The sequence below is a fragment of the Nesoenas mayeri genome (assembly GCF_963082525.1).
Source record: "Nesoenas mayeri genome assembly, chromosome: Z".
Taxonomy (NCBI): domain Eukaryota; kingdom Metazoa; phylum Chordata; class Aves; order Columbiformes; family Columbidae; genus Nesoenas; species Nesoenas mayeri.
The window spans coordinates 27,398,735-27,426,491 of record NC_137542.1 but is presented as its reverse complement, the minus strand read 5'-3'; the positions used below and the strand labels follow the sequence as shown (position 1 = coordinate 27,426,491).

General features: G+C 41.4%; 2 protein-coding genes across 2 annotated transcripts; both read left to right on the top strand.

Annotated features, from left to right (window-relative positions):
* Positions 1-730: 730 nt before the first annotated feature.
* ZNF367 (zinc finger protein 367) lies at positions 731-4,852 on the top strand (the record flags this gene model as incomplete). Its single annotated transcript, XM_080362363.1, has 5 exons — positions 731-1,075; positions 1,562-1,712; positions 3,412-3,531; positions 3,947-4,085; positions 4,615-4,852. 5 exons carry the CDS (start codon positions 731-733, stop codon positions 4,850-4,852), a joined length of 993 nt encoding a protein of 330 aa, XP_080218489.1.
* Positions 4,853-7,809: 2,957 nt separating this feature from the next.
* SLC35D2 (solute carrier family 35 member D2) lies at positions 7,810-27,757 on the top strand. The gene is made up of 12 exons (XM_080362096.1): positions 7,810-8,024; positions 10,332-10,365; positions 11,963-12,049; positions 14,796-14,863; positions 16,650-16,721; positions 18,601-18,669; positions 19,684-19,786; positions 21,492-21,584; positions 24,014-24,081; positions 24,835-24,913; positions 26,742-26,824; positions 27,418-27,757. Exons 1-12 carry the CDS (start codon positions 7,885-7,887, stop codon positions 27,527-27,529), a joined length of 1,008 nt encoding a protein of 335 aa, XP_080218222.1. The 5' UTR covers positions 7,810-7,884; the 3' UTR covers positions 27,530-27,757.

The following is a 27,757-nucleotide window of genomic DNA, read 5'->3' as shown; positions in this document are numbered from 1 at the left end:
CCAAGCCCGCCCGGACGCGCCAGCCCCGCCTCCTCCTCCCCAGGCGCGGCGAGCCAATCAGCGCCTCCTCAGGAGCAGAGCGCCGCGGCGCGGCGGGGCGGCCCGCGCGGCCCGCGAGCCCACTGAGTTTCGAATTGTGCCGGTGAGCCGGGAGCCTGCCCAATAGGAGGACAGCAGCGAAGCCGCGTCCCGCTCGGGCCCCGCCCCAGGAGGTGTGGCAGTTAACGTCCCCGCCTAGCGGTTGGTCGGCTCTGTGACGCTGCCCCGCAGTGGGTGATTGGCTACGCCCAGGCGCGAAATGTAACGCGGGAAAACCTGAGGCTCGGCCTGGGCTGTAGGCGCGGAGGGGTCGCGGCGGCTCCTCCTCGGGCATCGCCGGGACCGGGGCTACCGGAGGGGTCGGCGCCGCTTCGGAAAGGTGCGAGAACGCTGCGGCTGCTTCATCCCGGCCGTTGCTATGGCCGGGGGCTGCCGTTGACTTCGCGGATCCGTTCGGGGGTGGCCGCGGAAGGGGAAGGGAAGGCACTGAGACCCCGCCGGGAGCCGCCGTCCCCGGCGATGAGCGGCTGAGGCAGGCCCGAGCGGAGACAGGTGGCGGCGGTTTGCAGTACCTCCGTGCCGCTCCACATCCCCCATCCCGAGACGCGGGCTCGAACAAGAGGCTAAGCCGCCGCGGAGCGCCCCCGCGCCCTCACTCCCTTCACAGCGCCGGTGCCCGCGGGGGTCGGCGATGGCAGAGCGGCTGCCACCGGGCCTTCCGCTGATTTTTTGTCAGGACTCCCCAAAGCGCGTCCTGGTTTCCGTTATCAAAACCACCCCAATCAAACCCTCCTCGCGGGGGGGCGGCGAGGAGCCATCGGCCGCCCCGCCCATCCCCACCAGCCCCGGCTTCAGCGACTTCATGGTCTACCCCTGGCGCTGGGGCGAGAATGCCCACAACGTGACCCTCAGCCCCGGCAGCACCACCGCCCCCTCGGCCCTCCCGCCGGCCCGCGGAGGAGCGGGCAGAACCCAGGCTGGGGATGAGGAGGAGGCGGCGAGCCCGGACAGTGGCGGCAGGGACCGGCACCTGAAGGTGAGCGCGGCGGCGGCGCGGGGCCGGGGTGGGGCGGGCGGTGGAATTAAAGGGTGACTGCGCGCCTCGCGCCCCTCCCCCGCCCGGAGATTTAAAGTGAAGTCACTTCCGCCAGCGGTGCGCGCGCCCCGGTGCCGTCCGTCGTGCGGGGGGAGCGGCGGGGAGGGAGCCGCCCGCAGGCGGAGCGGCAGCGGCGCTCCTGCCCCTCCGCCCTCAATTTAAAAGTAGCGCGGGGCTGGGAAGCTCTACTCTGTTTTATTTCCTCCCCATTTCACTGAGCGCACTCCGGAGCGTGACGGCTCCCCGCCTGCAGCCGGCGGCCGTAGCCCCGCTGTCGGGGATGGGCTCGGTCGCTGGCGCTGTCACGGCACCGGGCCTCGGCTGCACCCGTGACTCAGGAGTCACTTTGGGGAGAGTTGTGGGGTTTGGCTGAAGTGCAGCGACACGAGCGTGCGGGGTTTCAGCTCCGCGGTTATTTCCACGCAGGATGGGATACGGCGTGGCCGGCCGAGAGCAGACACCGTCCGTGACCTGATCAGCGAAGGAGAGCACTCTTCCAGTAGGATACGCTGCAATATCTGCAACAGGGTCTTTCCACGAGAGAAATCACTGCAGGCCCACAAACGAACTCACACCGGTGAGTAAAGGGAAGGTGTGAATCGCTGGTCTTAGCTGCTTAGGAATTAAAAAAAAAAAGTAAACTCCCAATAAATTCAACCTGTGACTATTTTATTGTAGGTGCTATGTTAAATCATACTTTTCTTCCAAGACTTGTTAGTGCAATCAAAGTCTTCGTAAACTGTGTTTGTCATGGGATAGTGTAGCAGCAATTTGGGCTATAGTGGCAGGTTGTGTAAATACTTTCTGTTGCTGTCACTGGCTTACTGTGTAGGAGGGAGAACTTTTCCTGACTACGGTGCTCTGTACATGGTAGCACTTCTGACTGTGTCTCGTCTGTCATTTGTTTCCTTCTCGCTGATGTATTTTTCCCACAGCAGTTGAAGTTTAGCTGTAAGAGGAAACATTAACTCAAAAACTGGCTGGTAACTTGGCGAGTGTAACACTCTGGAAGTGTAGCTTAAATGTTGAGAAAAGAGTTCACAAGCTTAAAATCACTATTGAGTTATCTTTCCCACCACCTAGAATCATTTTCTGGGGTGCAGGTGGTCACACCAGTTTACTGAACTGTATGTAGAAGGCAACTCACAGTTAAGTTTAAATGTAGGATCAACTCAATACCCAGCTGAGGTTGAACTGGACATGCTGGTTTTTTAAACCAAGTAAATGCTTTTATTTTTTTTCTCCATGTTCCAGCAGAACTCTGTTTGCAATAATGTGTGAACTAATGTAGCTCACAATGCCAACACAACCACCAACACTTTCCCCTGACACACACAAATGCCCTCTCCACCCAAACAAAGGCCCAGGAAAACCTTGGCTCCCATGGTGTTTTACTCTGACTCAGGTTACGGAGACTAATCTAGATAGTTACCTAGTGTTCTTTGGTCAAATGATGTTTTTGTTTCGCTTGGTTGTATTAGGTGTTGAGCTTGTGTGAACTACTTAACTGAGCAGAGCTTACCCTGGTGTTCCTCCTCTGACTTAGTAAGTCAGCATCCCCCTCATTTTGTCGTCCTTCCCAAGGAGTGGTGACACAGGAGCGGTGCCATGGCGTGCCTTTGCACAGCTGCACGCTGTCAGATCCTCTTGAGAGAGGAGGCACCTGCCATCTCTGTTCTTGCTGCTTTTTGTATGGGGAAGCCTTCCTTGATGTCTGACCAAAGAAAACTTTCTTGGCTTACGTCTGGAATATGTTTCTTTTGCTACTTCCATTTATCCATTACAAATTTTCTCTAATAGTCTTCCCTAATGAGGTATTTGTATACAACTTCATATGTTACTATGCTGTTGACCTCAGTTATTGTACCGTAGTTCAGGTTATGTTAAGGATAAAATTTTATCTGGTTACAACTTGAGTTACATTGCTTCTCCATTTCCTCATTTAACTGTATATTTCTTGCTCTATTGATGCCTAGTTTCATGGGACAAAGCTTATGTAGTGCTGTGCAAGATGTTTAAATCAGAAAATACGATTTTTTTTTTTTTTTTCCTCTAGAAATAATTGTATAATTCTGTAGTATTGAACAGGTACTTCAAAGCAAAGATCTGTCTGCGGTAAAAGTGGATCTCTGCTACTTGGTACACAAGGGCTTTTGGAGTGCCTGAGTGGGTAAAGAGAGTCTACTTGTTTAAGTCTCAAGTCAGGGACACTGCTGGATGTTATGATTTTTCTGTTATATTCAGCTTTCACAAATCTGCCTGTTATTATTTTTAAGGTGAAAGGCCTTACTTGTGTGACTATCCAGACTGTGGGAAAGCCTTTGTTCAGAGTGGGCAGCTCAAAACTCACCAGCGTCTCCACACAGGGGAGAAACCTTTCGTCTGCTCAGAGAATGGTGAGCCACCACAGAACAATTTGCAGCTTTCAGAACTAGGTTCAGTCTAGTACTGGAAACGTATGCATGTTCACATGGCAAAGACCCATAGAAGCTTTAAATTTTAATTTTGGAGGAGCTTCTAGAGAAGGGAGAAGCCACACAGAATCTGCATAACCATGCAAATGTTTAGATAAAGATTGCTTAAAATACATAAGTGGGTTATCAGTAATTCTGTCAGTTGATACTAATGTATAAAATGATGTGGCATGCTATGGACCTTGCAACCAAGGCTTGCTGTTTTCAACCAGATCTCAGATTTTGTGAGTGGGGAAGGTTGGATTGAGCAGCATCTTTGTCCCGCAGACGTTATATTTACTGGTTGGTTGACTGCTTTCTGTAATATGTTCTTCATTGTCACATTGTGTTTTCTAAGGCTGTTTGAGCAGATTCACGCATGCAAACCGCCATTGCCCCAAACATCCATATGCCCGACTGAAGAGGGAAGAGTTCACAGACAAGCTGAACAAGAAGCAGACAGCTGACAATAAAGCTGTGGCTGAGTGGCTAGCAAAGTAAGTTCTCTCATGGTGTCATCCCTCTCTAAATACTTGTAAGGGTGATCTGAGAAAGCATTCTGTCCTTAGGGGGAAAAAAAAACCCCAACAAACCAAACCATGTGTTTCTCCAGTACCATTCAATGCCTTTCTTTCAAGAAGTGCAAACTCCTGGTCTAGATGAAGTTCCTCATGAGACTTTTGTTTTATTTGTTCTCTGCTTAAATGCTTCTCTTTGCTTGATCATCATCTGCTAATACATTGTTAGCTAGCGCTGCAGTCGTGCAGAATTTGCATCTGTATGAGGGGCAACAATTGTGTCTGTCTAGGGAGAAACGCCTGCTGAGAACACTGTGTAGAGATGTCACAGATGTTCACTTAAAATACTGAATAAAGGAGGTTTCTTACCGCTTAAATACTGCTATATAAGGGCTGAAAGCTAAAGCCAAATGCACTGCTTAGTCGGATGCAAGCTAGTACTTTGGGTTGCTGCTGTGTGAGTCAGTTGCATATATTTTAAAAGCATTCCCCATGTTTGATTTGGTAGATACTGGGAGAGTAGAGAACAGCGTGCTCCTGCTTTGAAAACTAAAACAATACAGAAAACGGATCAGGAACAGCAGGACCCAATGGAATACCTTCAATCCGATGAAGAGGATGATGAAGAGAAGAACAGTGCTCATTCAGCTGCTCGCCGCCGCCTCCAGGAACAGCGTGAACGCATGCACGGTGCACTGGCTCTCATCGAGCTTGCAAACCTTGCTGTGGCGCCGCTTCGACAGTAGATATAAACAGAGTCTGCCTATACAAAATGTACTTCCTGGTGGTACTTAAACCAGTTAGATCATGGGCATAAGCTAAGCACCTTATTTGCTTATCATAGGCTGCTATTCTGTAGAATTTATGAAGAATGTTGTTGCCCCATAACATGGGGTGAGAGAATTGCACTTTTTGTAAGGTAAAAGACGGATGTAAAGTTTCTAAGTATTTGTAAATATAGGACTGCATAATGCAGGGTTGACAAAGTTATGTGTTGTGGGAAGCTAGATTTTGCAAGGTTAATTCATTTATTTGAAGCAGTTTTCAGAGGAAGCACTTTCTGAACAAAGTGTTCGCGATTAGTAGAATGGTACATGTGGCCAAAGAAGGCTGACAAAAGTATTTATCTGACTATTTAAGCAAATTTATATTAAGTTGTAGGTCTGAAGATGTTAGGCAGCATTGAAACAGTGTGTTTCTGATGTCAGTGTATCTTTACCTAGTAACACTGAAGTGGAAGGCAAAGTTTAGTTAAACACAACTTGTAGATAGGAAGAAACTGCTTCATATAGGAAAAAAAAGATTGTTCAGGATCTTCGCTGTGACTGCTCAAGGTATGAGGCTTGACTTTGCTGTTTTACGTTTTCTGATTTGATTTCAGCAGAGAATCTCTTGGTAGCACTTGTTATTCCTAACGTGACGTTAGGAGCTTTTGCACATTGTTTGGTTAATCTGAAAATGATTAGTCTTGCAAAGTCTAGACATAGGAAAACAATTGGTGATATTTTTTCCAGATATTTTTGGACCCTGTAGTGATTTGGCACTTGATTTTGTTAATAAAGGCGGTATTTACAGGGTGGTATTGATTCGTAGTAAACTATTCTAGATCTCCTATTAGCAAACACTAAGTTTTAAAGTATTGCTTTTATATGATTATTAGCAAATAGAAGCCTCTGTACTTTCTGTGCATAAAGCCACCTTACTGCTTTACTTCAGGATAACATGCCAATTTTGTGTTCACTAACTGTAGTACAGCTATCAATTAAACACTGCAGAAAAGTATTCACTATACAACTAGAAAATAGGCTTCCAAAGATAGCGTCTTAACATGTGTGATTTCATATATTTCCCAAATAAATGAAGTTACAGAATGCTGCCTAGTACTCAGATGCTCATATAAAATGTTTAGGAGGATATGTTGTCACTTTGTTATATACTTTCAAATGGTATTGACTCATGGTGATCTTTTTCGGTAATGTGCTTTGAAGGCAGCCAGAGTCCTAATATGCTAACGAAACCTTATTTTAAAATCGGACTTCATGATGTGTGTTTTGGTTTGTGTTGTTTTTGGTTTTATTTTTATATTTTTAAGCTACTGCTTTAGGGGATATTAATAATTCATATTTACTGACCTACTTGCTTTAACTCATTCCTTGTATTGAAGGTCAGGAAATTCGGGTGAGAAGGGAAGCCACTTTCCCTCTCACTTAAACAAGAGGAAGAAGTAATTTTATCAATCGCTTGGTATAGACTGACCAGGGCATTCAGCTGTTCCAGAAAAGCAGCGTGATTTTACACCAGAAACTACAGCTATTGGATTATGTTCTCTGATAATCTGTTGGTTGGAAATCTCATTAATCCAGTTTGTTTAAATCATGATTGATGCACTTACCTAAATAGTAACTGAGTAATAAAAAAAAAAAAACAAACATTTTCATTGAATGTAAATAATTCTGTACCACTTACACGGTTTATCTTTTCCTTACAGCTCCTAAACTGACATGGAGCTTATTTGTTCCTGTTTAGGCTTAAAAACAGCCTAAACTTCCAGGTTTATGAAACACTCCAGTTGTTCTCGGCTTCTTAATCTAGGTAAAACTGGTAATTAGTGTGAAGTTTGGAGTTTCTCAAATAAGTTACATATTTTTGACTGTATGCATATAGTCTGATCCCAAAATGAGCCCTGAGCATAAATCTCTTATGCTTCTGAGTCATAACTCAGAATTGCTCCTGAGTAATATTTCACAGGGCACAAGATAGAGTAATTACCAGCCAGTTGCAGAGTGGAGTCAACTTAATTTGGATTTTTTTTTTTTAATACTTTTTTTTTTTCCTAGTCGGCTGTAATGCTTTGGGCAACTGGCAGAATATTTGTGCAAGTATGACAAGCACACTGAATTTTACTTTGCTGTAGACAAAAATCAGACAGCTGAAGCAGTTTTGTGTTGTAAGAAGTTTTGAATAAAATACCAAGTTAAAAAAATAATGACTGATTTTTTTGTTCTTTAAAGAAGTGATTACATACAGAGGATCTTGAAGTGTTCAGTGCTTTGAAAGATTAAGTTGTAGTTTGGCATGACTTAACAGCAGGAGAGTGGATGTGCTGCAATTTAATACATGCTTTGAATAAAATCTTGGTTTAAATTTTGAAGTTTAGTGTGTGCTGCTTGGTAACTGCTAAATATTTAAGCCCTTGTTTCTGACACCCGACTTACCTTAGAGCATGAAGGTGTTTATTTCTCTTGTGTGTTGAAAAATGACATAAGTTAAATACCCAAAGGAAGTTTTTAAAGCTTTTGTTTGTTTTTTATGGTTTCACAAACCCGTGAGTGTGTGAAGCCCGGTCCTGAGCGGAGCGGCTGGGCCTGTGGCAGCCCCTGCCCGCGGCTGGTTCGGGGCCGTCCCTTCCCGGAGGGGAGCGCCGGTAGACGCTCAACTCTTTCTCATAGGGCTGCACTAAAAACGAAGCCAGCCGGTGCCGGATGGCGGCGTAAGGTACCGGAGGGCCTCGGGGCCTGCTCTGCCGGCGCGGCGCCCCAGGTCCCGGAGGCGGCAGCCCGCCGCACTGAGATCGCTCTTACCCCGAGGTCCTTCCCCTCGGGCCGGGCCCGAACCGCCACGGCCCGGCTCCGCGCAGCGCCAGGGGGCGCCCTGCGGCCGCCGCCGTTCGGGGCCGAGCCGGGCCGGGCCGGGCCGGGGAGGAGCGGCGGCCCGTCCGGTCGTACTCGTGCAGGCCGAGGTGGGGCCCTGCCCGCTGCCGCCGCAGCTCCGCGCCGCCATGAGCGCTGGGCAGGCCGCGGGGGAGGCGGCGGGCGCTGCCGCGCACTCGGCGCTGCCCAGGGTGCTCTCCGCCCTCTTCTACGGGACGTGCTCCTTCCTCATCGTGCTGGTCAACAAGGCCGTGCTCAGCGCCTACAGGTGAGGGCCGCAGGTTGCGGAGGAGGAGCCGCCGGGCAGCGGTGGGGCCTGTCCCGGCCCAGCCGTCCCTCGGGCCGGCGAGCGGAGGTTGTACCGCCCTCCCGAAGCGGAGCGGGGCCGCACCGCCTGTCGGGGAAGCGCCGGCGTAACCCCGGGTTGTTGGGGCAGCTCGGGTGCCGGGGCTGTCCACCTGGCACACCGGGACAGCCCCTGGAGCCGCGGAGATGGTGAACGTGCCGAGGCCGGGGCGGTTTCTCCAGTTTCACGCCCGTTTATGCCCAGCAGGTCCCACTCGCGCCTCACCGCGGTGCGGCACGACGGGCTTTCCCTGCCAGGCCATTCGATATCCCTGGTGTCAAAACTGGTGTTTTGCTCGTCACACTGGTTCAGACCCTTCAGGGAAGCAGTGTTTCTCCTAACTGTTCCCACCAAACCATCTTCTTACCTTCCTGAGAGCGCCTTTATTTTCTGAGGTAGCCAAAAACGAAACATGAGCCCTTAGAAAGTCTCTTAAAAGTCTCTTAATCATGAAGACACCACCTCTGCAACTTCATGGGGCATCTCATGTGGAATCATTGTGCTGTAGCTGTGATCTCACCATTAATATTCTTTACTTCCAAGGTTTGCTCTGGTTATGCTGTTCTAGCTCATTATGAACTAGAAACACTAAAGTGAAAAAACGCAACAAAACAAAAGAAAAAAAGAAACACTTGCTGTTGTTTTCTCATGTTCAATGCTGTTTAAACAAGTAGCACCTGTATATAACATCTCCCAGAAATGATACATGAGACAAGTTGAGATTTTATTTTATAGTTGTTTTCATCCTGTTAATAAAATCTGCAGCTCCCTATAAGTCACTGGCATACATCTAGTGCATCCGTGAAAGATACTCAAGGACAGCAGGCACATCAGTAAGCCTGAATTTTGTATAAAGAGCTTACAGCATTACTGGGTATGTTTAGGGCTTTACAAATCAAAAATGCCTGGAGAAATCTGTGTAGTACAGACAAGTGAAGCCTCCATATTGTACAAACCAAAACACAGTTTAAGCATCACATGATTATAAATGGGAGTCATGTTTCTTTCGCTTTTCCCTCCCCCTGCCCCCCTCACCCCCAAAAACCAAACCAACTCTTGTTTCCCAGAATCATTTTGCTACCAGATGCTCCTAACTCATTTTCTTTGTTATGACTCCAGTGTCCTTATGGCCTTTCTGCTGCAATTTAGAGCATTTATTTTGCTAACACTGTGTTCCCGTCCCAGGGCGGCTCATTTGAGCACGTTTCTCAGCAGCCAAATAGTAGTATAGCGGTTCCTGGTGGCTTCTGTGATAAACAGCCACAACCTCAACTAGTCTTTATAATGGAAAGTTACAAAGCTTGTTGAGAGTGTGGACCTCGCTTAGGCATTTGTTAGTGCAGTTGTGCACAGAGAATGAAATGGCTTTTATTTAGATTGCCTGGATGCAGGTTTGTGCATAACTGTTCCTGACAGTGCAGTCCAGAAAAATGCTGCGTGACTCCTTGGAGGCAACAAGAGCTCTGACCTTCAGGGTGCTCCTTGATACCTGAGGCTTTTGAGCAGAGAGGCTCCAGACACTGCTGGTTGTGGCATAAAGCAGCCATCCACTCTAAATAACTTCTTTGCTTATATTTCAATATACTTACAGAGAATTTGCAGTTACTGCCACATGTTTCTCGGTTTTAACTTGATGTAGATTTAGGGGGAAAATTGAGATGCTCAGCTTCTTCAGGTGTTGTGCTAAAGTTTCTGTTCTCTTAGTATTCAAGTATTCATGCTTTCAGCTAAATTTGACAGAACAGGTATGGTAGAAATTTAGCAGACAATAGATGTTTCTACAACATTTACCTAGGTACTTTATTTTCACAAAAAAGTGTTGCTAGTGTGTTTGGGCCATGTAGATAAGCTTCCAAGTTAGGGCAAGTGCAAGAGATTTAACTTCTATACCCTCTGAGGATGTATAGTCTATATGTGAGACCACTTAAAAAAATTATGTAGCGTTATAGTTCTCTCTGTTACCTTCACTTACAAAGATACCCAAAACAATTAGCACTTTAGAACTGATCAACTGTGCATATGCTATATTATTTGTATGCAGCTTGTGTTTTGCTGCAGAAATAAAATCTTAGGACTCCAGAAAGTGCAGCAGTTCCTGAGCCTGTTTGAAAGACAGGCCAGTCATCCGCATGTCCAGTTCTTGACTTTAGTTCTAATTTTAAACTAATATTTTTCTTTTTTTTTTTCTTTTAATTTTCGCAATATTCAATATCTGTTTGTGCTTTTCAGCTTCCCATCACCAATGTTTCTTGGAATCGGACAGGTATGTTCACATTAAATAAATAATGTAGTAAAGCATACTAAATGCACTCATTATTTTGTAAGTTAAACTAAAGTTAGCATAGAGGTATATTTTAGGAGGGAGATCTCTGTTATACTGCATTGCTTGTCTTCTAGATTAGATACACTGTAAGGAAAAGTGATTTATTTTAGTAAGGTCAAGGAAATTTCAACAGAAGTCAAAACTGTTTCATGGGAGGAGTCATATAAAGGGCTGAAAATAGAATTTATTTCCCCTTACAGACTTCAGTAATTAAGAGATCTGGCCTTCAAAACTTTCAAGATTTGTTCTAGCAAGTGCATAGGTCGTGTGAGAATCCTTGAGCATTTGTGGATTACATGCAGAGACATTGCCTCTCTTTTTAGATAAGCGGTGTTTATACTCAAAAATCTCTCCCCCCTTTCCCAGCAGTTTTCCAGTAGGACTACGACACAACTTTGGTTCTTTGTTGCCATATTTGCCTGTGGGCAATTTACACTACTGCAGCAGAAATGTATTTTATTGTTATTGCTAATAGGCACCATGGTAAAACCAAAGTTCAAATGTTTGTGTACATGGTTCATGAAGAAGAATGTGTGATTTTTCAGAGGGATGACTGGGAAAGATGGAGCCTCGAGGCAAATGTTTGGGTAAATTCATTTAAAATAGAGGATTTTTTTTCTGCCAAAGTTACAAGCTAACGCGGGTAGTGAGGAAGAGATGGAAAGAGGTTACCACAAGTCAGACTTCTCTGCCATTTCGTGCTGAAGAGTCTCAAATCTCTTGTAAAGTCTTTGCTGTGTGAGAGAGAAGGAGAGTCACATATCCAGACTGCTCAAGGAACTACACATCATGTTTCAGTGGAAGTCAAAGACTAGAAAATGTGGCAATAATTCATGTTAAGGGTAATGACATGGCTTTATTTGCAAAGCATAAGACTCAATGGCATTTCCATTTTTTTGTTGACCCTTCCAGGATTTACCTGAGCACTTTGTAAAGTGCATGTAATATCGTATAATGCTTCAGTCTGCAGACATGATTCCACCTCATCTTCTATGTAGACAATTACTGTATTTTTATATAAGGAAAATTTTAACTTTTTTCCTTCCTGGGGCCAACATTAACTTTTATTACGTATGACTGCTCAGATATTTTTCATTTGGTCTGTATCTTTGTTATTTCTTCCTTGTGTTGTCAATGGACTGATGAATGCACAATCCTCATGTCACATTACCAAAAAAGCTGTGGGAGTGATTGCACAGATTAAACAACACTCTGCATGGAAATACCATGATTATTCTGGTACCATGTCCTGTTCTATTTTCTCAGCTCCTTCTCAGCACTCATTGTTTCACTGGGTGCCACTAATTTTCTCAAACTAGTAAAACATGTGTCTATATTGTACTTTTAAATAAGTAGCAAACAAAATTGATAAGAATAAAGTTATTCCAGTTTATTCATTGCGTGATGTGTTGTTCTTCAAAGAAATGTGTAATACATAGCATTTATTAAATGCACATGAAGATTTTGTCTTTGAAGCAGTTTTTTCATACGTACAGTTTTGCTCTTAGATTACTTCTTGTTTTTTCTTTTTGTTTAGATGGCAGCCACCGTACTTATCTTGTATGTGTCAAAATTAAATAAGATTGTTCACTTCCCCGATTTTGACAAAAGTATACCTGTGAAGGTAAGGGTTACGTAGGTCCTGATATTGATAGGAAAATGTTACCTCTTATAGTGGCAGTCTTTCTTACGGAGACTAGATACAAAACAGCAAAAATTTTGCATTTTTTTGTCAAATGTGATTATCTTTGTTTCATTTAGTATGGGATTTGATCATTTCAGTTTCACTGCAATATTCTGGCCTTTTGTTGCAGAGAAATCTGGCAGAATGTTATTACACAGTACATGGGAAAGGGTGCTGTACCTTCATACAGCTGGATGATCTCTTTCAGATTCCTGGTGTTTTTCTGGATGTGTACAGCTCCTTCGGGGATCAATGGGAGATATGTGTTTAAGAAAGGATTGTGATCACAGCATGAAGGGAGAAAGGCTGCTTAGGAGTTTGAATGGACATGTGGTAAAATAACAGAAAGAGAGTATGTGATAGAAAAAAACCCAAACCCAGTTTACTCCAAATGTAAGATTTATGTTCCTTAGGAGGGGCTAAAATAATGCCTGCTGTAAACACTGTAGGTAGGGGCTAGCTGCATCATGCAGACCGTAAGTCTATATGGTCTCGCAGGACAGAGAAAATAGGACAGGATCTGTATCTTGGACTGGGAACTAGCACCTGAAATGACTGCAGCACTGATCCTTTTAGATTTCTGCATCTATGCACAGGGTTGCTGGAGCTTCACTTTGGTGTGTGAGTCTGTGTATTTATGTCTTGTTGCAGGGTGTTGGTCAGTGTTTGCTCAGGAATATAGAGCGAGCTTCCAGCTCTGCTGCAGGGCTCAGATATCACAGCTTTTCAGGCCACCATCTTCGTTGCAGAATCTTCTTACTGTCAATCTGAGGTTTACTATGAAGATCTCACAGCCTTTGGTGAATACTGTGTATTCCTAATGCATGTTGAAATCACTGGCATTTAGAAATTCTGTAGGAATATCTGTACCATTGATTATAAGAAGAACAATCCTAATGTTTTCCCAAATGTGAATGAAGAGGGTTTCACAGTGGGTAGGTTTGAGTTCCCCGTATAAACAACTTGCTGAGACCTTGAGAAGTTTCTTCCCTCTGTCTCCTCCAGTCCAGCTACTCTCCTTCTCTGTTGTTGCCTTCACCTTAACATCAGTACAAGGGCATTAAAAAGATACTCTTTTTTTTTCCTAATAATGTCTATCCTTTGGAAGGTGCTTCTGGGTATGCTGGAGCAGTCAGCACTGCAGCATCCAGGACTTGCGTATTGCTTGTAGTGCTGGATTTGACTAGTCACAGTGAATCAGCTGGATTGCACATTGTTGATTTATTTTTAAAGCATCCTTTGACCGACACTTTATCCTTTTGACAGCTCTTGCTTTCATTGACAGTAGGATTATAGTTGCTTTTCACTCCTGGACTGGTTTAGGTCCTTGGTACTTTCAGCTGTAGTTTTAAAGTAGCAAAATGCTTATTTTAATGACAAAGCTTTGGAGTTCTTGACCCTTTTTGAGTCATTGTTTCACAGATCTCTGATGTTGTGCTGGATGTTGTAATTTTGTCTTTACAATAGACAAATTTCAGAGGAAAGAGAATGTTTTGTCAGCTTTGTTTCCATCCTGTGAAGTAAACCAGTTTGTTGGGGTTTTTTTCTAAATAAAAATATGCAGAAGAGAATGTGTTTTACAGAATTTTTTGCAAACTTATGTTGACAGGGTGAATATTGTTACTTACAGTCCTGTTTACTTTTACTACTACTTTCACTTAAAAGTTAACCTTAGTTAACTTCTGTACTCTCTCCTCTTTGCTGTAAAAGGAAGGCAGAATTTGTAGCATAGATAAAAAGCAGCTGACATCTCCATATGCTTTTCCAGCACACAATGCTTTGAGAGGGCATCGCCTCCAACAAACACAGTGTCTCCTGCAGCATGTGTAGGCACAGCAGCAGCTGCCGCATTTGCTGGGACAGAGGATCTGTTTTGTCTTCCTGCCATTTCAGCTCCGCTTGGCTGATGGTGACTGGGACTAGATGTACACACCACCTTTGTCCCCATTGATTACTGTGGCTGTTTTTAATCTTCTGCAACTTTTCTGTAGTGGGAGGAGAACGGCTTTGAGCTGCAACTGAATGTCACGTAGGGACCCCTGACTTCTTGTACCTTTTCTTAAGGCTCTGAAGTTCTGTTATTGTTTCTCTGTGTTGTGCTAGGGCCCATATGTTACTGTGCAAGTCAGTCTTGCTATGCCAGAAGCTGGAAATAGTGAAGTTTAATTTACCCCTCAGTACTTATCTTTTTTTCTAGTGTCATGTGTAGCATAATTTGTTTGGTAGATCTAAAATTTTGTATCTTCCAGGCCTACTAATAGATATGGAGTACCTAGAGAAGCACAGCATACTTAAGAGTTTATTCATTCTTTTATTCAGGCTATTCTCTTGCTTGTTTAGCTATTAACATTACTTTTATACCTAAAATTAAAATGTCAGAATGGGTATTAATCTGAGGATTACAGTAATTAAAATAACACTGATTAACATTTACTGTAAATGGAGCCTGAGTCTCAGACGCACTAGATTGCTGCTCTTCTAATGAAATCAGTGAAGCTGTGGTTATGAATGGTGACATGAATGAAAGCTGCAGATCAGTTTGCAGCAGTTACATTTTTTTCCTTAAAAACCCTCTTTCTTGCTAAAGGTATGTCTGATATTATAGTTATCAAATTCTGTCGTGTAAAGTTTCTCCACAATGCTTCAAAACATAATAATCCGACTTGCACTTTTAATTTTATCACAGTTGTTTCCTCTGCCTCTGATTTACGTTGGAAACCACATAAGTGGATTATCAAGTACCAGCAAACTCAGGTACAGTAAATGGAATTTATAAGTAGACTGTTCGGGTTTTACCCTTTTATGGGGGTAAAAAGTAAACACTGAAGAAAAAGCATTTTGTGGAGACTGAAATGCACATGATGTCTGATTGTCTGTCTAAACCCCCTGATATTTTTTTGAAATTCTTACCGAAATGTTTGATCTGTCTACAAGTTGTATACTTATTTTAAGGGGGGCATAGCTGGGCCTGTACTGACAGAAAATCGCGATGCTCTTCTGTGACAATGAAAGTGCTTTCACTTTCCCCACACACCCAAGCATCCAGCTTTTCCTGTGTGTCTTAACCAGAGAGTTTGAGGGCTGTAAGAAAGATGTTTTTAAAGGAGGAAGAATAAGGAAAAAAAATGTGCCACCGTGGCCATGCAGCTTATTTAGGACACACAAAGAGATGGAGAAACTGCTGTGTAGTGGTGGGGATGGTGGCAGCACTACCATTGCGGTGGTTTCTTGTATGTTATTACAGACTCCTGAGGATTTGGTAGTAAGCTAAACTGAAGCAGAGAATTTTGCAGCTTTTCAGCATTTCAGTAACTTTGATACAGACACTAGGAGAGAAAATGTATTAGTTTTAATTCTTTTATATTTCTTTTTATTTATAGAATTAATTTTCTCTGACTAGCAACATATCAGGCGCCTGATTGTGCAACTCTTTGTTGTGTGCATTCAGAAGTTGCTCCACTGCAGTGACTGTGCAGCCATTGTGAATATGGAAGTAGTTTCAGTCCTGTAAAAGTTTTATCCATGGGTTCTTCTTTCCAATTTCCCTAACTGTAATTTTAAAATAAAGTTTAGTAGGTCATTTTAAACACAAGTGCACCATCTCCTCCTCCTATGGCTGACATACCTCTTCAGGTTTACTTTTCATAACTGATTTTTCTTGCAGAAAAGGAAGAACGGCTACCATGTTTCTACCATTAAATTTTGTTACATTGCATTTTGTTACATTATGTGGCATTTGTTTATATTATGGCATTTTCCACCATGTTTGGGTTCTCAGTAAGGTTTAGATAGTCCTATGCATACCTTCAAAATTTCTATTTTAAAGTGATTAAGCTCTGTATTAGGATTTGTGACACTTGTTAATGCAGTTGCTAATAGTTATCTTAAACAGACAATTAATTGGTCAATATGGCTTTGCTGTCAGATTTCCTAAGTGTCAGACAGAAGTTTTTCTCAAATTAATTAAAAAGTTTTCCAACTGCATCGCTTTGCATAGACCAACAATATGTTGTTAAAAAGTATCCGCTGGTAGTTGCAGCTGGTCCCAACTTTCATGTTTCTTTTATGTTATCTTTTTTTTTCTTGTGGATTTAATTTGCTTTTCTGGAAGTGCAGTTTGTTTAATAAGCATATTTCCTTTGTATTTTATTTCTGTTATATGTTTTGAGATACAGGCCTCTAAGTTTACAACAGAAATCATTTTACTTACCATGCCCATGAATTCCACAGAAGAATTATTTGATGGGGGCTCTGCTAGATAGAAAATAGCTTTTGTATTCCATTTCACTCTTTAGAAGGTAGCCAGTTGCATTGTTTTACAAACTGGCAAATCATGTTATTTTTCAATGATTTGGTTATCTAATCAGCATCTAGTTCCAGACTGACTTTTTTTAATGTATGCTAAGTGGCTGGGATTTTGTTTTGGTTGGTTATTGCTGGATACTGGTTTCATCTTCTGGTTAGTAAAATTAGATAAGAATTAGAACATAAAAATACTGTTAATCTGATGCTGTGCTTGGATTTTTTTTTTTTTTGACAGTTTGCCGATGTTTACAGTGCTCAGGAAGTTTACCATTCCACTTACTTTACTGCTGGAAATCATCATACTTGGGTGATTCTTTTTTTTTTTTTTTCATTTAAGATACCTTTATTTTAGATCATATCAAATTGATTTAGATCATGTCAAATTGTGGCATCTCACCAGAATATTGAATTAATGCTTTTTACTGACAAATAGAAAAGAGCAAGTAAAGTGGTTTCATGTAGCTTTTTTTGAAGACATTGATGCATGCACTCGAGTGAATTGAGGGAAAAAAAATCAGCTTGCTCTTACTTACACAGCTCATTCTCTTGACTGTTGCACAGGAATCAGGTAAGCAGAGCACAACTTAGACACTTCTTTTAGCGGTTGTGGTTTGTGTCACGTCTCGGAGGCCCCTCAGCTACAAAGTGCTTCAAACAGACAGATCCTAAGTCTAAAAACATACCAGTTTAACGAAGCAAAATGGTATCTGTCAGTGTGCTGTTAGATCAGAAATGCACCTCAGTTATAGATGCCTCTGTTATTTTTAATGGGAAATTAAGAAGTGTATGCTATTGCAGCTTGGGATCACTAGTTTCAGTTGTAATGACTTGAAGAACCAGAATATAAATAGGTCATACTTTGTCGCTATCATGGTTCTACCCAGATATCTTGCTTGGATAAGGTGAGGTCACAAGGGGAAAAGCAGCTTGCTGAAGCTGAACCCAGGCAACATGAGAGTGATGGTCAGGGGAAAAGCTTCTTGAAGAGCCTTAAAGGAGACTGTCATCTCCTTTTGGCTAAAGCAGCAGTTGATCAATGTGAGTCATATTTGGGGATGCTCCAGGATTCTTTTCTAGTTGTAAATTCTCACAGGGAAAGCAGAACTTGCTGTCTTCTCCTGTTAGCCTGAGAATTCCCACAAGCAAGTGAGGAAAATGTGAGTCTGTGAGGTTGTCATCTGTTCTTAGCTGGACTAAGCAATGTGGTGTACTAGTGCAAGCAGCACCCTAACCTAAGGGAAGATTAAAAGCAGAATGTTGTATTCCTGTATGCTGCCACAGTGACAGTGTATTTCCTAAGGGCTGAAGATGAAAAGACTCCAGAGAGTCTATGCTGGCCTACCTCAGGATTTGAAAAGCAGTCAATGTGCGAGTCATTATGATCAAAGCCTATCATATCGGGAGACTGCACACAGCTTTGTTGCTGGGACAGCGGTCCACAGCTGTGCTCCTTTGACATGCAGGATTTCTCCAAGAGCAATGTACATTTTGTTCTGATGGATCTTTTCTCACAGGCCAGCTCAGAGCTGGGGGCTAGCCTGAGAGAATGACTAGGGCAACGCCTGTAAGGCATGTTGCGGTATGGAGCAAAAAGAAGTTTTTAAGACATTTCTAAATAAAGTAATACAGGTTTGAGAAGCAGACTAGTTTTACTCTGTGGCAGTGCTTATGTAGACATAGCAAAGATAACGGAAGCTTTCATGCTTCCCCTTCAAGTACAAGGTTTCATTTTGACTTCAAAATAAGTATCTATTTGGAAAATAGCCCAGATAGTTTGTTGTACAGCATCTTTCCCAATAAAGGTGAGATGAAAAACTGCATGAGAGATATGTAGTGGTTTTCCTTTATTGGATTGCTTGAAGACACTGAAATATGTCCATTATGAGTACTAATACACAGTAAATTACAGTTTGTTCCAGTACTGTTTCTTCAATTACCTGTAATCTTTACTTTTAAAATTATCTAGTAGCAGAGTGCTCATAGTGCTTTTTCAATTTCTGTTCTCAGGGCCAAGATCTGACAGTGTGGCACAGGGTCAATCACATGTCTTCCTTAAGGGTATCAAGACTGTGTCCTCATGTTAAATATTCTGTGATTACTAACTGTTTTGAAACGTTTCAGGCAGACAGCCATTTAATCTCTTCTTCAAATAATGAAAGTATGAACTGTCTAATTTTTGTTTACAGGAAACGATATCCACTGAGTATTATAGTCAGCGTATTTGCCATCGTTCTTGGGGCTTTTATAGCAGCTGGGTAAGGTTTTAATTTGTTATATGAAGTCATGTTATAAGAGGAGGGACAGCAGGATATTTCTTTATTTGTTAAGTGCCACGTAAACCTAGGTTGAGAACGGTTACTCTGGATCAAGTTGATGTGGAAGATCTCTCTACTGACATCATTGGGAGGTGCAGGAACACAAAGGGAAAAATTTAACTCCAGCTGAAAGTATTTTGGTGCTTCTTCCCTTTGCCACCCTCCCCAGTTTGCCATGTTTGCAGGATCACAAATAAAGCAAGTTAAAACTCTATGGAGAATGGTGCTTTTAATCAGTGTGTTTTAATAATCTTACAAAAACATATTCTTGTTCTGGATAGAAAGGCTGGTCTTTTGGTTGTCAAATATTGTTTTGTATTAGGCAGTATCTATTTTTTTTTAATCACTGTGAACAAATTCTAGTGTGAGGCTAAGTTTACAAAGCACTTGTATACTACTCTCTATTTTCATTCTGTTTGAATATTCCTTTTCTTAACTGGAAATATAATGTTATTTTTTGTTTCTTGGCTTTCCTGTGTACAAAGGTAAATAATTTCCATGTGATGTGGCTCGGATAGAGCCATGTCCTGTTACAAGAATTACCCTATATCTATGAGGTCACAAGTCAAAACAGAAAGGATGACAATATGTCTGACCTGACTGTAAAAACAAGTAGTCAGACTTTATTCCCTAGCTACTTTGTGTGTTAACAGGAATAGATGAGTATATTCAGTAATAATTGGACAGGTTGTCAGGATTGAGACAGATGGAATTTTTCACAGAATGAAAACTGATAATTTCCTGCCACTTCTGAAGTGACTCATTTGTGATGGTCCAGTGGCTGGAGAAATGTAAAGTACCTTGACTTACAAAGAAGGCTTAAAGCAAAACCTGTGACTTGCTGGAGTTGTCAGGATTTGCATTTCCTCATTTATGATACTTTTTCAGGTAAACAAGGTAGTGCAATTAATCATATACTGTTTTCTTATTTACAATATAATATTTCTTTCCCAGGTCTGATCTGTCTTTTAATCTGGAGGGCTACACCTTTGTATTGCTAAATGATATCTTCACAGCAGCAAATGGAGTTTACATAAAGCAGAAAATGGATCCAAAGGTAACTGTGAGGTGATTAGTTTGAACTTAACATGGTGACAATACGGTAACAGTGAGTTACTTATTATATGACTTCATGCACATAAAGTTATGAACTAACATATAGGTTCATTTGCTTTCAAATTTCAGCTGATATATGCATCCATAATACAGAACAGCTTGGGAAAAACTTATTAGTATCTCAGGCCAGGCTTAGATGAACAGTGTATTTTTTCTCCCAAGTCTTTTACACAAAGTTTGTAGTGGCTTTGAAACATTGCTTTGGGAAAAAAAAAAAAAAAAAAAAAAAAAAATCCAAACCAAAAGCAAGTTGTTTATCTGTAAACTATATATATATATATATCATATATATTTGTTCTTTGACTAGGAACACACTTTAAGTGAGGTTTATGTAAAATAAACTGCTGGGTAGGAACAGAGCTCAGAATCACACAGAATCACAGAATCACAGAATCAACTGGGTTGGAAAAGACCTCAGAGATCATCGAGTCCAGCCCTTGGTCTAACTCTAGTCCGTTTACTAGATCATGGCACTAAGTGCCATGTCCAACCTCACTTTAAAAAACTCCAGGGACGGCAAGTCCACCACCTCCCTGGGTAGGCCGTTCCAATGCCTGACCACTCTCTCTGTAAAGAATTTCTTCTTAATATCCAGCCTAAATTTCCTCTGGCAGAGTTTAAGCCCATGCCCCCTTGTCCTATTGCTGACTGCCTGGGAGAAGAGACCAATCCCCACCTGGCTATAACTTCCCTTCAGGTAGTTATAGAGAGTGATGAGGTCACCTCTAAGCCTCCTCTTCTCCAGACTAAACAAGCCCAGCTCCCTCAGCCTCTCCCCTGTCCAGTTTGAGTGAATAACCATAACAACTGATACCTTTTTGGCTATGTAAGATTAAGTGCCATGAAAATCTATCAAGCCATAGCAAAGGCCAGTCTTGGAGATGCTGGGTAGAGGTTTTGTCACTGACTTTGGTGGAAATACGTATTTTTTAATAATCTCAGGAATCACATCTAATCCAGACTCTGTAGTTTTTTATGAGCAGCACTTAAGAGCCTCAATTTTTTCTGCAAAATATGGAGTTTCATTTTAAAGCAAGAGATAAGATGGAGAGATTTGCCCAGTAGCATGGCTGAATCTGGAGGAAGGGAAGGCTGCTTTTTCATTTCCCAAATCTTCTGCTTTTGTGTCAAGCAAATTAACCAACAGGATATGTGGCATCCCTCAAATTGCTTGAAGTTACATCAGTTACCAGTGATAGAGATGTTGCATTTAGGAGCCAAGCTTCATTAATTTGCCTGTTATGCTGGCCCCAGGGAGCCACCCTGCCCTATGCTTTCGTGGTTGATTTGTCATAGGTGGAATAGGTAATCCCCTGTCCAGGCAGAGACTTACGTGGAGTCTAACATAAAGCAGTTCCGGACCATTTCCTTGAGGAAGTTTCTGACTAGCTAGTGTTGTATAGAAACTTTTGAAGGTAGAGCAGAGCAGTAATATTCTGCTGAGCATACGGACAAGGTGACTGATGTGGAAACTCACCTCATAACTGAACAGTGAATCCAACAGTTACAAGCTTGTATTTTAAATCGGGGTGTATCATGTTTTGTTTGCTCATTGACAATAGTGTCAGAAGGATTGCCAGAGTAATATTTAGTGTTTTGCTCCCAAATGGCTTGTAATTCTAAACACCATGTTTCATTTTTCACAGGAGTTGGGAAAATATGGTGTCCTTTTCTATAATGCTTGTTTCATGGTGGTACCAACAGTTATTATTAGCTTTTCTACTGGAGACTTTCAGCAGGTAAGAAGCAGTATTGCCTTTCTCAGACTGATAACCATATTTTGTTCATATTTTTCATGGGGGGGTGTGGATTAGTTTTTTTTGCTTGTTTTTAGAGAGGTAATCCTACTTCCGTGCTATTGATTAGTATTTGAAATGTGTGGATTGGACTTTTCCCTTCACAGGCTAAAACCTGTAATTATTCACCTTAAAGAGAAGCTGGATTTGTGTGATAGCCCTTATATGAATCTTTTTTTTAAGAATTAATGTGTGACTGAGGACTCACAGCTGGAGCAATTGGGAACCCAGCTGCACTGTGTGACTTGAGACATGCTCTAAAACGAGATTGCAAATACAGAAACCAGAATATTTCCAGTCTTCCTCTCATTGTGATGCACAGAACAGATTTCTGTTTAGTCTCAGTCTGGTTTTGTAACCTACATTTTACATTCTCATAGAACAACAGCTTGACTCTCTATAGCTAATCATAATATGGGGTAGTACCCTAGGCAGTATGTCCTGGCACGCAAAGTATCAGACCAGGCGGTTTGTATTGCTTTTCTGGCTCTCTCACAGACTTGCTGAGTTGCCTTTTTCTTACCAATAAAATGAGTCTAGAGACTCGTATTCCTTTCTGGAAATGTTTAAGATTTGCCACTGAAAATTGTTGCAGAGCTTGGGAGTATCATAAATCATTTCAATGTTCTTTGTTTTATGTTGTGTCCTGGACTCACATAGTTCTGTCATTGTGTTCTTACAACTCTGCTTTAAGGGCAAAAATTGTCATTCCCTGAAAAATGGTGGATTTAGATCTTCTCTGAGTATGAAATCTCTCCTGTGACGTCAATCTAGCTTGACCTTTTGCTAGTTTAGGAAAATACAGCTGATGCCCTTGTTGGCAAATTTAGTGGGAGCCAAGTTTGTATGGCTGTAAGATTTCAGCTGCTTTCCCAAAGGCAGGGCTGGAGGCATTTTGGGAGAAACGGTCAGGGAAGTTTGCCTTGTTGTTAGGTTTATTCCATGGCAAAAATAAGGAGTGCATTGTGCCCACATGTTGATTTGGCACAAACAATTTAATGCTCAATTACCTGAAAAGAATACATAAACAACAGAGAAATTGCATAGTGCCTGTTGTGCATAAGTAATGGCTTGGTCACTTAGTATTAAAAGTCCTATTAAATGATGTGGATAACTAGCATCAATGTGATGCATAGAGATTAAATCACAGGATAAAAAAGGAAAAAATGGAAGAATACTAATGAAAATCCAACAAATCGTTGCAGATAACACCTGTGTGTAGCCAATTTCAAGGCCGCAAAAGTTGGCTTGCTTTTAGCCTAGAAGAGCTTTTAGCCTAGCAGAGCTTTTTGCCTTGATCTATCACAGACTTTTTGCCAGGCAAAATATCAGCACGATGCCTATGTGCTAGGGAGATTGCTTCTGCTCCTTTAGCTAGTTCTGGAGTGGTAGCTACCACATCTTGCAGATGTAGATCTTGTCATGACTGCAGTTTATGAGTGTCCCACTTCTTCTTCAACCAGCTGGCTGACAGAGGACAGGAAAGCGTGATGCAGTGGCAGAGACAGGAGGCCCCAGAAGGTCTCCCTGAAATGCTTTGCAGTTTGTTGTTGCACACCAGCACAATTATAGCAGGGCAGGGCTGCCTCTAATCTATTACCTCAGGTGGTGGAGGCTCAGGTAGCCACCGCTCAGCATGGACTAACAGCCTTGATCCTGTTCCTCAGGGATGTGTTCAGCATTTGCTGGGTTTTGTGCTGATACAGGTGACTTTAATCTGGTTAAAATGAAGCATATCTTAGAGTTACTAGAGATGGAAAATAATCTTTGACATGTTTCTTTGTGACTGTTGTGTGGCACTGTGTGTTTGCTGCATGTCACTAAGGAGCAGACTTCAAAGTGATGATTTAGCCTTTTCATTGATCTTCATTGATAAGAGGCCTTAGTAATGTTTATTTAATGTACTTTGGAGCTCAAAAATGCAGACTTGGACCTTAAAAGCTGTTCATGAATGAATCTATGGTATGAAATAGATTTCAAGGAGTTTATTTATTTATTTGTCTGTCTTATATAAACACTATCTATTACACAATATTAATCACGGTGTTGGTATCTGTACTAATAAATATAAACCCACAATTCATCTGTGTTGTATTTGTGTTTTTTGCTTGCAGTATGCATTTTTATATCTGCACTGCTGTATATGTTACAAGAATGTGCCTGTGTATCATGGGTGCTGTCGTCTTGTTGTCTCTGAAGTTAAATGCATAAAAATATTTTCAGTAGTAATATAATGTTTTGTAATTATAATACAAATCAAATATATTTTGTGATTTCACACATTTTCATATTAACTACATTTTGTATGTGTTTACAGCTGATTATATGGCACATCATTCTTGTTCTCTCTTTTTTTTTTTTTATTTTACTAGGCAACACATTTCCAGCACTGGACAAATTTTTTATTTGTCTTTCAGTTTATTCTTTCCTGCTTTTTGGGGTAAGAACACAGAGCAATCAAGTAAGACATTTTAATGGCAGTGTTTCAAATCGCAAATGTCAAATGTAAGACTTGCTGATAAGTTATGTTAAAATTCAAAGAAAATATATTTTCCTTTGAGGCTTCTGTCTATCTTTTAATTATTTCTAATAGTATAAATAACTGTTTCAGTACTGTTGATGTTGTTGACCTCACACATACAGTGGTCAACAACATGACATTAGCTTTTTGCTTTCTGTACTCAGTGTCTCTCTGCTGACTGTCTCTTCTGATTATCTAATTTACTCTATGCAGTTAATAGAATGTAAGCCCTTCAGTATAGGAACTGTTTCAATGAGTTTTTTCCTTAAAGTACCTGGAAAAGTATGGGAGACTCAAAAATAATGGAACAGTGCTTTGTTCCTGTTGGAACAACAGAGTCAAAGGAAGAATAGAAAAATTAGTTGGATCCTGTTCTTCTCTTCCACGTGGCACCTACTAAGGGGTCCAACTGACTTCAGTACTGACATTTAAGAAGCTCAGAGGCTAGAGATGACCCTACTACAGCTCAAGCCACACATTTTAACATGTGTCTTGAGCACTCTCTATATGCATATCCTTAACTTAAAATTCAGATCCACAGAATATTTCTTTTAGGGTTTGGACCAGGTGGGACTGGCAAAATACTGATCCAGAAAATGTTGAACATTTCAGAGTGTTGCTAAACTTCTGAGCTCCCCGGGAGGAATTTATAAAATTTTCTCCTTTATTTAGGTTTCTCTTGATGTATTCTACTGTCCTATGCAGTCATTACAATTCTGCGCTCACAACGACAGTAGTTGGTGCCATCAAGGTGAGTTATGGAACAGAAGAGAGAGATAAGAATGTTCAAATAGACAGGGAAGAGCATTGACTTAGCAGCGATCCTGATTATACTTTCAGCTAGAAACTCAAAATGAGTGCTAATACCAATCAAGTGCTTGTGCCAAACAGGGTCACACTACAGAGTGACCCTATTTTCTTCCATTGAAGCTCAGGTGTGCTCTAGAAAGCAACGTGAGTATTGATTTATTTTTATATTCACCACAAGAGAAGCTTCAACCACTATAAAAGATGTACATTTTGTCATGTTTTGTCAGGTACTGTCACCTGCTTCTGTTCTTTACGAGGTTACTGTGAGGTTTTCAAGGTGGCCTGTTGCATGTCCATTGCAAACTGATACAGACTAACCTGCTTTCACTTTGGGCTGAACTAATTTCCATTGCTTGATGATTAATGGGGAACTCCTAGATACAGAATAATGGCTATGCTGTAGTGGGGACTGTATTGCTTTATGGTTAACTGCTTCAGCCTCTGTGTGAGAACTATATTCTAGCTGAATGGACTACTTAATTTTGGTTTGTATATGGTCAGTCAAAACCAAAACATGCGTGTCATAAAAACTGAACTTGGTGTCCTCACAGTCTGTTTTCTCTAACCCAGTTTAATTTAAAACCACTGCAGCTTCCTTTGTGTTGATGAGGCCAGCATATCTGAGCTGGGAACATCACTGACTGCCCAAGTACCTTTTTGTAGGGCAGTTTGGAAAGAAGTGTGGAGCTGTAAGATGTAAGAGTTTTAGCAAAATATAAAACTTGTACCAGGTTATGGTTATTGGCCAAACAGCTATCAGAATCCAAGCTGATTTAGACACAGGAGTAACAGTCCTCAGAGTGCTCCCTTGCATAGATGACTGAGGAAAACAATGCTCCAACATAACAAAATGCACTAAGAGAAGATGGCACTTCTCTTTCTATGGTTTTCTTTTGAAAGCTGGCAAGATTAATCTAGTTGTTTTCATTTTGTGGCCCTGAAAGCATGCTTTTAGATTTTATATGTCTGCACTGAATCATTAAGACAGAGCAATGCTGTTTCTCTTTTCTGAGCAATAATAGTCTTTGAGACATTTTGAACAGCTTTAAAGTTGAGAAGCACTTTATGATGCAGTAGTCCCCAGTAGAAACTGGTAGAAATGATGTCATTATCCAGGCTAGCTGCTAAAACATTTGAAACCAAGAAAGTGTTGGTAAAATGATCATACAGTTCTCTAGCTTTCCTTCTGTCTGTAGGGGACAATTTTCTGAGAACTGGATGGGGGTGGGGTGAGAGGTAGAACCTTTAACTTTAAACTGTGCCTACCTTGAACTTCGAAGCAAAGTGCTTTCAATGCACGTTTAGTTGTCAAAATAAGGAGGTAACCATTTTAAAGCAATAATAAAGAGCTTTTATTGTAACTTCAAAGCATGCTTTTTATGCTTGAGAACCAAACCCCTGCTTTTAAGAAATGGGATTTGAAATGAGCCTTCCAAAGATGAAGTACATTTTCAGTACGTTGCTATAGCTGCATTTTAACTAATATCAAATAGCTAATTTTATTTTTTATTTTCTTTCTTATTCTTTTCCCCAGAAAGTCACTCTCAGTGCATTGCATGCATTTAGAAGGCATATTGATTTTATTATTTTATTTTACTGTTAGATGACCCATAAGGGGTCATCCCGTGAAACTCATTTAAATGCTGATTTTAGAGCAGCCAGCAGCAGAGTATACCTAATTCCTTAGGAAAGTAAATTAAGTTATATCATTTATATTATTTGAGATGGAAACTGACTTGAATAAATGCATGGCTTTTGTTTCCTTTCAGAATATATCCATTGCTTACATTGGAATGTTGATTGGTGGAGATTACATATTCTCCGTGTTAAACTTCATAGGACTAAATATTTGGTGAGTGGAACTTGAATAGCTTTTATTTGTTAAGGCTGAAAATTTCTCAGTGAGATATAGTTTTATCTTTTGTTTGATTTGGCCAACTTACATGATGCAGTTTTGAAACTACTAGCTTGAGGAAGAAGTGCTTCAGTATGTAAAGTTCATTACAGTTAGTTATGTCTTTTCATGTTTGTTTTCAGATATTGAATCTTACTGTGGTAGGATCTTAACTCTGGAAACACGCCTGCAGTTTTACTACGTGGGATTGTGTTCATTCTTTTTCTTTATGAGCCGTAGTTCTGTGCTGTGAGGCTACCAAGTAAAAGCCAAGTAGTGTGGGAAGTGAGAACATTGACTGAATGAGTTGTGCCCATTGAATATGATTTATAACTTGTGAGTTGTTACTTTTTGTGCTTTGATGAACTGTTACATCTGTATGAATCTGTTGGAGCAAGTTATGATCTTTGTCTGCTCAGAGTGAGTTTCTGAGATGGCACTCTGTGCTAGCTGGCATTCTTTAGTCCACTGAAAGTAAAGGTACGTACATATAAAATAGTATGGGCAGCATTTGGTATCTCTGACACCTCTGTTTATTCTCTTTTCTTTAGTATGGCAGGAGGATTGAGATACTCGTTTTTAACCTTAAGAGGAAACAGCAAGCCTGCGCAACCTGGGGATGAAGAGAATGCACTTCCTGAGTCAGTTAGCCAAAATGCCTGACTTGAAAGAGACTGAAGATAGAACTTCGATTAGCGTTGCTGAGAACTTAAATAAGTATATGCTGGAACATATTTGGAACGAGAAAAAAATCTACCTCAGCTGCCACAGGTGTACACACAATTCATTGGTTCAGAGATATTCTTGCACACCATGTTTTTTACATGTGGACAAGTTTAATTTTAGCCTTTTCTTTCACTATAAGCAAATTTATAGGAAGAAATGCCATGA